General features: G+C 46.8%; 1 protein-coding gene across 1 annotated transcript in view; it reads left to right on the top strand.

The window, feature by feature from the left end:
* Positions 1-6,785: 6,785 nt before the first annotated feature.
* The window catches only part of KCNQ3 (potassium voltage-gated channel subfamily Q member 3), a gene marked incomplete at its 5' end in the record, with an annotated part of 188,981 nt that continues 180,519 nt past the window's right edge, over positions 6,786-15,247 (top strand). Inside the window, one exon of the mRNA XM_081323309.1 lies at positions 6,786-7,150. Coding sequence (XP_081179435.1) covers positions 6,786-7,150 — 365 coding nt within the window. The remainder of the gene's footprint in view (positions 7,151-15,247) is intronic.

Raw genomic sequence — 15,247 nt, 5'->3', positions numbered from 1 at the left:
CCCACCATTGGCCTGGATCCACCTTTGATTCAATCTCCCAAAAAGAGCCATTATTTAATTTTTAATACCCGGGCCGTTTCACACTAAAAAGCAGAGACATCACCCTGCCAACAAAAGTGCGTATAGTCAAGGCTATGGTCTTCCCAGTTGCAATGTATGGCAGTGAAAGTTGGACCATAAGAAAGGCTGAGTGCCAAAGAATTGAGGCCTTTGAACTATGGAGAAGACTCCTGTGAGTCCCTTGGACACCAAGGCGATCAAATCGGTCAGTCCTAGAGGAGATCTACCCTGACTGCTCTTTAGAAGGCCAGATCCTGAAGTGGAAACTCAAATACTTTGGCCACCTAATGAGAAGGAAGGACTCACTGGAGAAGAGGCTAATGCTGGGTAAGGTTGAGGGCAAGAGAAGAAGGGGACGACAGAGAATAAGGTGGCTGGATGGAGTGACTGAAGCAGTAGGCGTGAGCTTAGATGGACTCCAGAAGATGGTAGAGGACAGGAAGGCCTGGAGGAACGTTGTCCATAGGGTCGCGATGGGTCGGACACGACTTCGCAGCTAACAACAACAACAACAACAACAACCTGACCCTGGGACACTGCAACCATCGTAAATATGAGTCGGTTGCCAAACGTTTGAATTTTGATCACGTGACCATGAGGCTGCAAAAGTTGTGTGAAAAAAGGGTCATAAGTCTCTTTGTTCAGTGCTGTTGTAACTTTGATTGGTCACTACATGAAGCGTTGCTGAGACAACCTGTATCAGGATTTAAGAATAAAAAAATGAAGAAGCATGGATGATACCATCTCTGCCAGCCTGTACTCCCTTCTGGTCTTCAATTGTGTGGATTCATCCAGGTACCAATCAGAGCATTGTCCTGTTTTTTGAGTAGTCACTTCTCTATTCTGCACAGTTCTTGGCTTCAGTAGTAAAAAAAAAAAGGGGGGGAGGAGGAGGAGGAATTGGGCAAGTTGGGAAATGTAGTGGTGGCAAAGTCTTAAAATCACCTTGAGAGAAATCAACCTTGCACCCTTGTCTCCCCCCCCCAACCCAAAGCAAGTTCCTTATTTAGACGTGGGATTACCATCTGTTATTTTGAAATGGGGGAAAAACTAAAAAAGATGAAAGTCAATTAAGACTTGGCTGAGAGCATGGGGAAAGCCTACACCATGCTCCAATTCTCTTTGCCATCTGGCAGCCATGAGAAGTTGGCAAGGGACCATTTATTGATCTTGAGGAGAGCAACAGCTCTCGAGCGCGTTCTTCTCTCAACCCTGGTTCATCCTGTGAGCTATTTGAGAGCACCACTTAGACACGAGCATAGAAGCTGCAGTCCAAGGAATTGGGTGATTTCCTGATGGTCCAAGAAATCCATCTAGCTTGCATAATGCATATCTAGCTCCCACAGAAGTATTTGATGGGAAAAGAGATCTTGATTTCAGTCCTGAACCCTTGTTAGAGGCATTAAACAGACAAGGTCTGAGATAGTTAGGCGCCGTTGCAATGCCGCATAAATGAGCCAATGATCCAGCTCAATGATCACACACACTTGGCTGAACCATAATATGGATTATGGCTTAACACAAATCCAGGCTTATCATAGAATTGGAAGAGATCTGTGAGTTCAACAAGTCCAAGCCCCTGCACACTTTGAGATTTACTTTGAGATTTACTATCTCTAGTAGATTACTATCCGGCTTCTGTTTGAAGATCTCCGGTGAAGAGGAAGCCTATCTATGCAGTAACCTATTTGACTTGAACGTTCTTCAAGATGTTCTTGCTAATCTTTATAAAGGATAATCTTTATCCTTTATCCCATTAATCCTACTCTCATCCTCTGGAACAAGTCCGAACCTTATACCAGGGCTTTTCAACCTTTTCACCCATTGTACCACTTTCAGGATATGGCAACATCCGAGTACCACCAGTCGCCTAGCAAGGTGTCAAAAACTTGATGACCAAAAAAAAAAAAAAAAGGGAAAAAGTGATGAAGTACAGGTAGTCCTCGACTTACAACAGTTCGCTTAGTGACTGTTCAAAGTTAGAATGGCACTGAAAAATGTGCGCCCCAAGCCACAGCCAAGCAAGACACACCTGCCTGCCCACCCGGCGGCGCTCTTCCTCCTGTCCGAGGTTTTCATTGTTGTCAACATTTCTGTTGAGGATTGGCAGCGGGGGTGGGGTGGGGTGGGTCTTTGGTTTTTATTCCCCCCCACTCTGCTGGGTGGTTGCAGCAGGTTTTAGTCACTTCACATGACCCTGGGACACTGTGACCATCATAAATATGAATCAGTTGCCGAGCATCTGAACGTTAAATCCAAGACCCTGGAGATGCTGCAACATTCCAGCTGATTCATGCTTCTTCTGGGCTCAGAAGCGCCAGGATCAGCACCAAGCTCCAGCTGGATCCTGGCGCTGATCCTGGTGCTTCTGCTCAGCCCTGACAGCCCTGCAGCTCCAGCTGTCTCTCGCTCAGGCTTGTGCGGTGCTGCCACCGGTTCAGCTCATTCCCCTCCCCTGTTACTTTTCTAGGATGGTCGCATACCACCTGCCAGGTGCCAATGTACCACAGGTGGTACCCGTGGTACTGGTTGAATGGGATGTTGTCCATCGCTGGAATAATGTGTTGGTGTATCTCCAACCAATGCTGGTTTATCCAGTAAGCCATAGTTCATCAAATTAAATTTTAATGCAATGTGCAAATCAAGCCAGTTTCTCTCTTTCTCTGAGCTCAAGTTGGATTTCCTCTGTGGCCCTTGGATGAAAGACAGAAAGAATATTGTGTACTTGGTGTTCAGACTTAAGGGGTGACAAAGCGCATTCTCGTCTTTGTGTATCCTCTCAAGCATGCTTCCCAACTCCATGTGAAAGAATCTGAACCAAGGAAGCTAGGAAGATCACCAGCTGTGGACTCAAAAGAGTAAATGCTGCCTTCTTTGACAGGCCCTGCACTGAGCATCTGAAATGGGAAGATTGCCAGTTATAAAACATCTGTTCAAAAAACAGGCAAGGGAGCTGGAGAGAGGAGAAAGGATGCTGCTTAAGCTTGAACAATAATAACAACAATAATCATCATCATCATCATCATCATCATCATCATCTATGATTCATTTTATATTGTAGCAACTGTGTCTGGAATGGGTTAACTATTTGAAACTCTGGCATTATTTTTTTTCTTCTGGGTTCCTGGTATGTTTTCTACAGAAAGACAGGAGAGAATCCATCCATTTGAATTTACTAGACCTCTTTTCTATTTGGCTTAATAAATGGGTCTTCAATTTGTTTTGGCCAGGGGTAGGCAACCTTGGCTCTTTTATGACTCGTGGACTTCAACTCCCAGAATTCCTGAGCCAGCCATGCTGAGGGGAAAGGGAGGGGTTTCCAAGCTGAGCCATGCTGGCTCAGGAATTCTGGGAGTTGAAGTCCACGAGGCATAAAAGCGCCAAGGTTGCCTACCCCTGGAAGAGGGTATAGAGCAGGGGTCTTCAAACTTGGCTCTTTTATGACTCGTGGACTTCAACTCCCAGAATTTCCTGAGCCAGCCATGCTGAGGGGAAAGGCAGAGGTTTCCAAGCTGAGCCATGCTGGCTCAGGAATTCTGGGAGTTGAAGTCCATGAGTCATAGAAGAGTCAAGGTTGCCTACCCCTGGTTTTGGCAAATGTTCGCTGGAGATTAGGGGCAGAACTATCATATCTTTGCCACTAGGGGGCAACAGCTAGTTAATTCCCCCACCCCCCCCAAAAAACAAAGCAGGTTGTTTTTTTGAATGAGAGACCAAGAGGAAATCTCAGACAGATAAGATACAGATGGAAATAAATAAAAAAAAGAAAGTCCTAAAGCGAATGGCAAACCATCCCCATACTATTGCCCAAGAAAACTACACAAACATATTTATATAGGCTTCAGCAGCCCAAATCAACTCAAGGGAGTTTTTAACTTCCTTTCTCATAAGAGAATTAGAAATAGAATAACAGAGTTGGAAAGGATCATGTAGGTCATCTAGTCCAACCCCACCCACCCACCCAAGCAGGAGACCCTACACCATTTCTGACAGATGGCAGTCCGGTCTCTTCTTGAAAGCTTCCAGTGATGAAGAGCTGATAGCTGCGTAGCTAATTTGGAAAGCTAAGGTGAGCTGAACATAGCTTGCACTTGAAGGAGAGAATGCCAGAAAATCTCAGAGCAGTACAATAGATTGGGAGGTGAAAAAAAAAAGAAAACTATAGGTAGTCCCTGAATTAAGACCACAACTGTGCCCCAAATTTTTCATTGCTAAGCAATGAGTTTGGCCCGATTTTATGACCTTTTCTTGCCACAGTTGTTAAGCAAATCACTGCAATTGTTACCTGACCCATGCAGTCCTTAAGCGAACCCGGCTTCCTCCATTGACTTGGCTTGTCAGAAACCGACTGGGAAAGGTTATAAATGCAGATCATATGACCTTGTGCAACTGTCATAAAATACATGCCGGTTACCGGCCCCCTTGGATTTGATCACATGACCGTGGGAATGCTGTAACGGCCATGAGGGTGAAAAAAGGGTCACAAGCCACGCTTTTCAGTGCCTTTGAAACTTCGGACAGTCACCAAACAAATGGTTGTAAGTCAAGGACCACCTGTTTTGCTGAGGATGACAAGAGACCACCATTTGGCTCAGAAAAACCGCAGGATGTGTCCATGCAGTCACCAGGAGCCCATCAAGGAGCCCTAATATTTTGACACCCTAAAACAGGGGTCCTTCAACTTGGCCACTTTTAAGACGTGTGGACTTCAACTCCCAGAATTCTGGGAGTTGAAGTCCACACCACTTAAAGGTGGCCGAGTCTGAGGACCCCCCCCCTCCTAAAAATTTCACCTACCAAGAAAAGAGGGAAAACGCTTTTGATCCCAGAAAGGACGGAAAAGCTCAGAGACCCAGTAGATGCCTTTGCAGGGGCCTCATCTGCACAATTGGAAAACACACCCACACCTGGTGCGTGTATTTCGACCCCTAAAAATTCCACCTGCCAAGGTGTGTGTGTGTGTGTGTGTGTGTGTGTATATATATATGATTAAGTATTTGTCAAGGCTTTTTGAATATATATGTGTGTGTGTGTGTGTGTGGTGTGTATATATATATATGTATATATGTGTGTATATATATATGTATATGTGTGTATATATGTATATGTATATATGTGTGTGTATATATATATATGTGTGTGTGTGTGTGGTGTATATATATGTATATATATATATATATATATGTGTATATATATACATACATACATATACATATATATATACATATATATACACACACACACACACATAGACACTTTTGATCTCAGAAAGGATGGAAAAGCTCAAAGAGAGCCAGTTAGATGGTGGTGCGTTTCCAGGAGCCTCGTTTGCGCAACTGGAAAACAGCCCCCCCCCCCGCGTGTATCTTGGGGAGCATTTATCCACAGATTATCCACACAAACACACACACACACACCCAGCATCGTGAGAAGAGTCCGCGGGACCCACGCCGCCCATCCGATCCCCTTCCGGATGGAGAAGCCCCGAGCTTCCCTGCCTCCTTCGGCAAACGGGGTTTCTCCTCCCGACAGCCTCCATTCCCACGAGCTGCTTTCCCCCCCCCGCCACCCTCCCCCTCCCTCCGCCTGCCTAGCGGTTCCCCTCAGCCGGCAGAGACAGGCAAGCAGGCCGGCCGGCCGGGAGAAGGGATCCTCTCTCTCTCTCTTTCCCCTCTTCCACCCGCTTCCCCGCAACCAGCTGGTCGGCGGAAGGCAGCCGAGGAATCCCCCCCCTCCCGCGGGTCGCCCTCGCCGCCCAATTGCCCGGGGGCTTCCCCGCCGCGCCTAGACCTCGAGGGAAGCAGAAGGGGAGACGGGGGTGCGTGTGTGTGTATGTGTGTGTGTGTGGGGAAAACCCCTCAGCGGCCCCGACCCTGAGGGACGCTGAGCACAGGCGGCGGAGAGAGAGAGAGAGAGAGAGAGAGAGACGGAGGGAGGGAGAGAGAGAGAGAGAAGGAGGGAGGGAGGGAGAGAGAAAGAGAGAGGGAGGGAGGGAGAGAAAGAGAGAGAGAGATAGAGGGAGGGGGAGAGAGAGAGAGGGGGGCAGGGAGAGAGGGAGAGGGAGGGAGAGAGAAGGAGGGAGGGAGGGAGAGAAAAAGAGAGAGGGAGGGAGGGAGAGAAAGAAAGAGAGAGAGAGATAGAGGGAGGGAGAGAGAAAGAGAGAGGGGGGGCAGGGAGAGAGGGAGAGGGAGGGAGGGAGGGAGGGAGGGAGAGAGAGAGACGGCCTCGCGCGCGCGCGCGCGAAAAAAAAAGGGAAGACCCCCCACGCGGTTCCGAGAGCAGCCACGCCCGACGGTGAGGCGGAGCTGAGGGGGACGGCGTGGCGGGCGGAGGGGGGAGGAAAGCGGGTTGGCGAGTAAGAAAGGCGGCCGCGGTCCAGAAGCCCGCGATGCTCCCGCCTTCCTCCTCCTCCTCCTCCTCCCTCAGGGCCAGGCCGCTCGTCCAGGTGTGGCCGCTGCCGCCCTCCCGCCGGAGCTGATGCTCCCTTCGGGCCAGGCGGCAGCCCCGAGGAGGCCGGGGGAGCGCCGCTTCCCTCTCGCCTCCGGCCCCGCCCTGCCGCCGGGGACCCCCCGCCGCCCCGGCGGAGGGAGGAGGAGGGCTCGGACCATGGCCTGGGGCTCCCCCCCGCGGCCGCTCCTCCTCCTCCTCCTCGCCTTCCCGCTCTCGCTCACCCCGAAGGAGCCGGGCAGCAGCGGCAGAAGCGGGCCGAGCCGGCCAGGGGCAAGATGGGCGTGAAGTCCCGCAAGGCGGCGGCGGCAGCGGCAACGCCGACCGCCGACAGCCCGGCGGCCCCCGGCGAGGACCTGGAAGGCAAGACGGCCGGAGGGGAGCTGGCCTCGGCCGGGGACCTGGAGCAAGGCACGCTGGCTCTGGGCGCCTCCGGGGCGGACCGGGACGGGGCCCTGCTGCTGGAAGGGACGGGCCGGGAAAGCGGCGGGAGGCGCTCGGCGCCCGCCATCGGTTTGCTGGCTAAAACCCCGCTGAGCCGGCCGGTCAAGAGGAACAACGTCAAGTACCGGCGGATCCAGACGTTGATCTACGACGCGCTGGAGCGGCCGCGGGGCTGGGCGCTTCTCTACCACGCCTTCGTGTGAGTGGGCCGGGGGGGGGGGCGGCCGGGAGTCGGGATCCGCCTGCCAAGCACCTGCCTGACCTGAACCCGAGCCCGGGGGGCCGCTCCGCGGAGGGCGGCGTGGGCAGGGTGGCTGGCTGGTTGGTTGGTTGGTTGGTGTACGGTCTGTTCTGACGTTCCGGGCGCAAGAAACCCGAGTTGGTCCCCGGCGTCCGATGGGGAGCTGCGCTTTATCCTGACTCTTGTATGATTATAACCACCCTTCAAGAAACGCTCCGTCACATACCCAGGTGCACATCTGCATTCAGACATGCTTCGGACTGACAAGTGCATTCTCTCTCTCTCTCTCTCTCTCTCTCTCTCTCTCTCTCTCTCTCTCTCTCTCTTTTCCCCCTTCTCTCCTTTTTTTCTCCCCTCCATCTCTTCTGAAGAAGGCTGTGTTTACACCCCTTACCATAAAACATGGTTGACCACACTATGGGCTTCATTTGGGCTGACAAGTGCATTCTCTCTCTCTCTCTCTCTCTCTCTTTTTTTCCCCTTCTCTCCTTTCTTTCTCCCCTCCATCTCTTCTGAAGAAGGCTGTGTTTACACCCCTCTACCATAAAACGTGGTTGACCACACTGGGCTTCATTTGGGCTGACAAGTGCATTCTCTCTCTCTCTCTCTCTCTCTCTCTCTCTCTCTCTCTCTCTCTCTCTCTCTCTCTCTCTCTCTCTCTCCCCCCCCTTCTCTCCTTTTTTTCTCCCCTCCATCTCTTCTGAAGAAGGCTGTGTTTACACCCCTCTACCATAAAACGTGGTTGACCACACTATGGGCTTCATTTGGGCTGACAAGTGCATTCTCTCTCTCTCTCTCTCTCTCTCTCTCTCTCCCTCCATCTCTGTCTCCTTTCTCTCTCTCTCTCTTTCTCTCCCCTCCCCTCTTCTGAATAAGGCTGTGTTTACACCTCTCTAGGGTAGAACGTGGTTGACCATCCTATGGGCTCCATTTGTCTTGTGAAGATTACAATCCTCCTGCAAGAAAAGTCCCATCACATACCCTGGTGCACATCTGCATTCAGACATGCTTTGGGCTGACAAGTGCATTTTTCTCTCTCTCTGTCTCTCTCTCTCTCTTCCTTCTCTCTTCCCTCCCCTCCTGTCTCTTCTGAGGAAGGCTGTGTTTACACCCCTCTATGTTAAAACCTGGTTGACCATCCTATGGGCGCCATTTGTCTTCTGAAAGCTATTAGTTTCCTTAATTGATGGTTCGGTATTTAGGTATTTGGTTAGTTCAGGAAACCATGATGTCCTTATGGAGCATTTAGTGTGTTCTTAGAACAGGGTCTGGCTATGGTGAAGATGGCATGCTTTGAAATACATATGGCAGAACCACACCGATCCTTGGATTTGGGCAAAGATTCCTGGAATCTAAACTCGGAATAAGCATTCTACATATTTGGAAACCCCCCCTCAACCCCCACCTTTATTAGAAAGTGTATCCTATAGAAATTGCAAATCATTACGCTGAATCCCAATGGATGAAATGCTAGTTCAAGATGTCTAAGAAATTGCTTTCCCCCCCCTTACCCGAATAATAGATTGCTGCCTTTGGCAACGGAAGCACATGGTTTTTATTTGCTTCTCAAAAGCAGAGTGCTTGAGAAAAGACCAGGTGTGAGATACAAAGGTTATAATAATGCCCTGCTATTGTGGTCGCATGGCAATGAGCATGTTTTCATGAAAGTCTGAAGCACATAAGGTGATGTGAGGGATTTACCATAGAAACCGGGGGGGGGGGCGTTCAATATATCAGTGTTGCATTATCACTCCGGATTGAGCCCCTGGGCAACTTGTCAACAAAAAAAAAGAGAAAAAGAAATACATTGGGAATTTCCTAAGGAGCCAAGCCATACTGGTATGAATGAAAAATAACAACAGTAATAATTGCTTTCCATCATTTAAATCCAAAACAGTTTCCTCTTTTTTTCCTTTTGTTGTTGTTAGTTGCGAAGTCGTGTCCGACCCATCGCGACCCTATGGACAATGTTCCTCCAGGCCTTCCTGTCCTCTACCATCTTCTGGAGTCCATCTAAGCTCACGCCTACTGTTTCAGTGACTCCATCCAACCACCTCATTCTCTGTCGTCCCCTTCTTCTATTGCCCTCAATCTTTCCCAGCATTAGGCTCTTCTCCAGTGAGTCCTTCCTTCTCATTAGGTGGCCAAAGTATTTGAGTTTTAGCTTCAGGATCTGGCCTTCTAAAGAGCAGTCAGGGTTGATCTCCTCTAGGACTGACCGGTTTGATCGCCTTGCAGTCCAAGGGACTCGCAGGAGTCTTCTCCAGCACCATAGCTCAAAGGCTTCAATTCTTTGGCGCTCAGCCTTTCTTATGGTCCAGCTTTCACTGCCATACATTGCAACTGGGAAGACCATAGCCTTGACTATACGCACTTTTGTTGACAGGGTGATGTCTCTGCTTTTTAGTGTGCTGTCTAGATTTGCCATGGCTTTCCTCCCCAGGAGCAAGCGTCTTTTAATTTCTTGGCTACAGTCCCCATCTGCAGTGATCTTGGAGCCCAGGAAAACAAAATCTGTCACTACCTCCATTTCTTCCCCATCTATTTGCCAGGAATTGAGAGGGCCAGAGGCCATGATCTTGGTTTTCTTAATGTTAAGTTTCAACCCAAGTTTTGCACTCTCCTTCTTCACCCGCAACAAGAGGCTCTTTAGTTCTTCTTCACTTTCTGCCATTAGAGTGGTATCATCTGCGTATCTTAGGTTGTTGATATTTCTTCCAGCAATCTTAATTCCAACTTTTGATTCATCTAGCCCTGCCTTTCTCATGATGTGCTCTGCATATAAGTTAAATAGGCAGGGTGACAGTATACAGCCTTGCCGGACTCCTTTCCCAATTTTGAACCAATCAGTGGTTCCGTGTCCAGTTCTCACTGTTGCTTCTTGACCCGCATATAGGTTTCTCAAGAGACAAATAAGATGGTCTGGTACTCCCATCTCTTTAAGAACTTGCCACAGTTTGTTATGATCCACACAATCAAAGGCTTTAGCATAGTCAATGAAGCAGAAGTAGATGTTTTTCTGGAACTCCCTAGCTTTCTCCATGATCCAGCGTATGTTAGCAATTTGATCTCTAGTTCCTCTGCCTCTTCGAAATCCTGCCTGTACTTCTGGTAGTTCTCGATCCACATACTGCTGAAGTCTAGCTTGTAGGATTTTAAGCATGACTTTACTAGCATGAGAAATGAGTGCAACGGTGCGATAGTTTGAACATTCTTTGGCACTGCCTTTCTTTGGAATTGGAATGTAAACTGATCTTTTCCAATCCTGTGGCCACTGTTGAGTTTTCCAAATTTGCTGGCAAATTGAGTGTAGCACTTTTACTGCACTGTCTTTTAAGATTTTGAATAGCTCAGCTGGAATACTGTCACCTCCACTAGCTTTGTTGTTGCTCAGCTTTTCTAAGGCCCACTTCACTTCACATTCTAGGATGTCTGGCTCGAGGTCAGTGACCACCTCATTGTGATTATCTGGGACGTTAAGCTCATTCTTGTATAGTTCTTCTGTGTAATTTTGCCACCTCTTCTTAATCTCTTCTGCCTCTGTAAGGTCCCTACCATTTTGGTCCTTTATCATGCCCATTTTTGCATGGAATGTTCCCTTCATCTCTCCAATTTTCTTGAAAAGATCTCTGGTCCTCCCTATTCTATTGTTTTCTTCTATTTCTTTGCACTGTTCATTTAAGAAGGCATTCTTATCTCTTCTAGCTATTCTCTGGAATTCTGCATTCAATTGGGCATATCTATGTTTTTCTCCCTTGCCTTTCGCTTTCCTCCTTTCCTCAGCTATTTGCAAAGCTTCCTCAGACAGCCATTTTGCTTTCTTGCATTTCTTTTTCTTTGGGATGGTTTTGGTTGCTACCTGTTGTACAATGTCGCGAACCTCTGTCCATAGTTCTTCAGGCACTCTGTCTATCAGATCTAATTCCTTAAATCTATTTGTCACCTCTACTGTATATTCAACAGGGATATGATTTAATTCGTACCTGAGTGGCCTAGTGCTTTTCCCTACTTTCTTCAGTTTAAGCCTAAACTTTGCAAGGAGAAGCTCATGGTCTGAGCCACAGTCAGCTCCTGGTCTTGTTTTTACCGACTGTATAGAGCTTCTCCATCTTTGGCTGCAGAGCATATAGTCAATCTGATTTCTGTGTTGACCATCTGGTGATGTCCATGTGTAGAGCCGTCTCTTGGGTTGTTGGAAAAGAGTGTTTGCTATGACCATCGTATTCTCTTGACAAAATTCTATCAGCCTGTGCCCTGCTTCATTTTGTACTCCAAGGCCAAACCTGCCTGTTATTCCAGTTATCTTTTGGCTTCCTACTTTAGCATTCCAATCCCCCATGATGATAAGGACATCATTTTTTGGTGTTACTTCTATAAGGTGCTGTAGGGCTTCATAGAACCGGTCAATTTCATCCTCTTCAGCACTGGTGGTTGGGGCATAGACTTGGACTACTGTGATATTGAATGGTTTCCCTTGGATTCGAACTGAGATCATTCTGTCATTTTGAGGATTGTATCCCAGTATTGATTTTCCTACTCTTTTATTAACTATGAAGGCTACTCCATTTCTTCTGAGGGATTCTTGCCCGCAGTAGTATACCTGATGGTCATCTGAATTAAATTCACCCATTCCTGTCCATTTTAGTTCGCTGATACCTAAGATGTCGATGTTCAATCTTGTCATCTCTTGTTTGACCACGTCCAGCTTGCCTTGATTCATGGATCTTACATTTCAGGTTCCTATGGAGAAAAAATCTTTACAGCATCGGACTTTCCTTTCACCACCAGACACATCCACAGCTGAGCGTCCTTTCGGCTTTGGCCCAGTCGCTTCATTCTTTCTGGCGCTACTAGTGCTAGCCCTCTGCTCTTCCCCAGTAGCATATTGGACGCCTTCTGATCTGAGGGGCTCATCTTCCAGCGTCATATCGTTTTGCCTTTTGGTACTGTCCATAGGGTTTTCATGGCAAAGATACTGGAGTGGGTTGCCATTTCCTTCTCCAGTGGATCACGTTTTGTCAGAACTCTCTGCTATGACCTGTCCGTCTTGGGTGGCCCTGCACGGCATAGCTCATAGCTTCATTGAATTACGCAAGCCCCTTCGCCACAACAAGGCAGTAATCCATGAAGGGTTTTTTTTTTTTTTTTTTTTTTTTTTTTCCTTAGTAGCTAACTAATGAAGGTACAAATGGGTGCAAATGTTATCTTGTCAGGCTCCAAAGACAAATTTTATCTGCTTCCAGAGTCAAAAGATAATTGAAAAAGGTGCCTATTATGTTTATATTAAAGAAAATGCCATCCACGGAAATCTACATAGTCTACATATAAATTTACAGGCAAAACACAAGATTTCATTTGTGGTCAAACAGCTCGGGGGAAGAAGCTGTTCTGTTTGCAGTTTATCTTGTCTACTGCTATTGTATACGGAGGCTGTCTGTACTTATCATGGATAATTAGTAATTAAGTTGGGGTCCAGCTCTGAGAACTCAATACTGTATTAAAGATTCCTGCATCTTTTATACTTTTCAATGGGCACAGTGTAGGATTTTGGAGAAAGGAAGGTTGAAACCAAGCTAGGGCACTGTTTTTCAACCTTTGGCAATAGAGATTCTTCAGTGCTATAACTTTCTTCATCCCCATAATGTATACAAAGATGAAAACAGCTTTGATCCAGCAGTGCCTGGTAATCCATGTCTTCAATTGTGTGTTTCGTTATTCCAGGGTTTGTTTTTTAATGTGTGTGATAATTTTACATCAAGAAAGTGATGTGTCACCTAGGCGAGATATAAGGATTAGCAGATTAGAATTTGTTTCTGTGGGAGCAATTTATCTCAACCTGGAGCCCACGATCATGTGGCTTGCAGTTTTGGAAAAATGTAGTTCCAGCATGACCACAGAACTTAGTTCTTGGAGATCGGTTGGGTTCAGACATTGTGCTAAGGCAGGGGTCTTCAAACTTGGCCCTTTTATGACTTGTGGACTTCAACTCCCAGAATTCCTCAATTCTGGGAGTTGAAGTCTACAAGTCCTAAAGTGGCCAAGGTTGGAGACCTCTGCTCTATAGATCCAGTTATCCTGGTTTGACTCAATGCTGCAGACTTTCTCAACCAGTATTGTTTGGAAGTTGTTGGATTACCAGTCCCAGAATTCAAATGCTTATGGCCACAGGATGACTAGGAATTCTGGGAGCTGCAGTCTCAATAATTATGTATTTTATTTGTAAGATTTATGTTTCTCCAAGAGATATAAGGTAGTTGTCATATCTAGGTTTCATACATAGCATCCCCTCTTCTCACTCTTCCACAGAACAATTTCAGGGGATAAACAGAATAGAATAGAGCTGGAAGGGACCTTGGAGGTCTTCTAGTCCAGCCCCCTGCTCAAGCAGGATCACCTATACCATCTCAGGTAGGTGATTATCCAGTCTCCTCTTAAAAATCTCCAGTGATGGAGCACCCACGATTTCTGGGTGGGTGGGGGGTAAGCTATTCCAGTGGTTGATTGTCCTCATTGTCAGGAAGTTTCTCCTTAGTTCCAGGTTGCTGAGAGAGACTGAGAGAGTTGGCTTGGCTGATATTTGGTCCGTGAATTCAAGAGCAGAAGATGGAATTTGACCGTAGTCTTCCCAGTTCTTGACCAATGCGTAACTACTATATCACCCTGGCTCTCATTTGTGGGAGGCTAGATTGAAGTCAATGTATTATTAATGGGAGGATTATGGTATCCAACATTGTTTTCTCCCATAATTTGAATATGTGAAACTCAGTGGAATAGGTCATTAACCTAAGCTTGGATTGTTACTTGAGCTGCACTGGGTTTCAGTACTGGTTTTCCACTTGGCTGTGACTACTTGCAAAAGAAACAGCAGCCCCGATAGGATATAGGAGATAGCAATAGCACTTAGACTTATATATCACTTCACATTGCCTTACAGCCCTCTCTAAGTGGTTTACAGAGTCAGCATATTGGCCCCAACAATTTGGGTCCTCATTTTACCGGCCTTGGGAAGATGGAAGGCTGAGTCAACCTTCCTTTAGAGAGCTTCAGTCCAAACTGTTGAGAGCCCTGGAACAACTATGGCTAAATGGCCTTACTTCAAAAGACAATTGATTAGATCCATCCAGTAAATGTATGAATGCTACATCCTAACCAGAACATATCATAAAAGCATCCATATCAGAAATAATGCTCCATAAAATGTCCAAGAGCTCAGTAATACGCAAAGTGGATCAATGAATAGGTAATCCAGAAGACAGATCCTCTGGATTACCTATTCATTGTCCTAAACCTTCTCTGACCTTGTGTCCCCTCATTGTCCTACCGTAGTATGATCATGTTCACTAAGAATCCTAGCTTGTATAATGCATATGGAGGGCACCAAGTAAAGGCAAGTGACCAGGAGATATTAGAATCTTCTTGATATTATGACAGCTGGTGGACCTTCTCTGGACCAGGAGCTAAGTAGGATCAGCCTGGGCTAGTATTGGGGTGAGTGACCTACAAAGTATTAGCAGGGTGGGAGGCTACGTTGGAACCTGAAAAATTTTCCTGGAAGATGACTTTCTTGGTTTATGCCAAGGATACTACGTATATGTGTCCATGAAGTCACCAGAAGTCTACTTCAACTTGGAGAAGACTTTACCTTTCATGACAGTGAAGATGTTTTGTCTTGCTTGCCAGCATCAAACAACGATGCTGGCAAGCAAGACAAGACTAGATTTTTTTTCCACTTTCCTTTACACAGCTTTGTTCACACTGGCAATTTAAGTGAGAAGACATCTTTGCAAGATAGTTTGCATTTCTAATTAAAAGCTAAAGGTAACTAAAGGTTGTGCTGCACGTGAATTTAAGTATGAAACAGTCATTAATGGGTTGTTTTGGAAATCTTTGTTTTACGATTGAGCTTTTAACCAGGGAATTAGCATCTTTATGGGAGAAAAAATCTATGCCCTTCCATTTTTTTCAACTACCTGCTGATTAGCAGCACTTTTGCTATGAAAGTAATTAAGTTTGTTAAATAAACGATTATGTAATTGTATAAATGCGTACTCAAAA

The sequence above is a fragment of the Vipera berus genome (assembly GCF_964194415.1).
Source record: "Vipera berus genome assembly, chromosome: 3".
In the NCBI taxonomy this organism is placed as follows: Eukaryota; Metazoa; Chordata; class Lepidosauria; order Squamata; family Viperidae; genus Vipera; species Vipera berus.
Note: the sequence above shows the minus strand (reverse complement) of the source record. Positions and strands in the feature narration are given on the sequence as shown.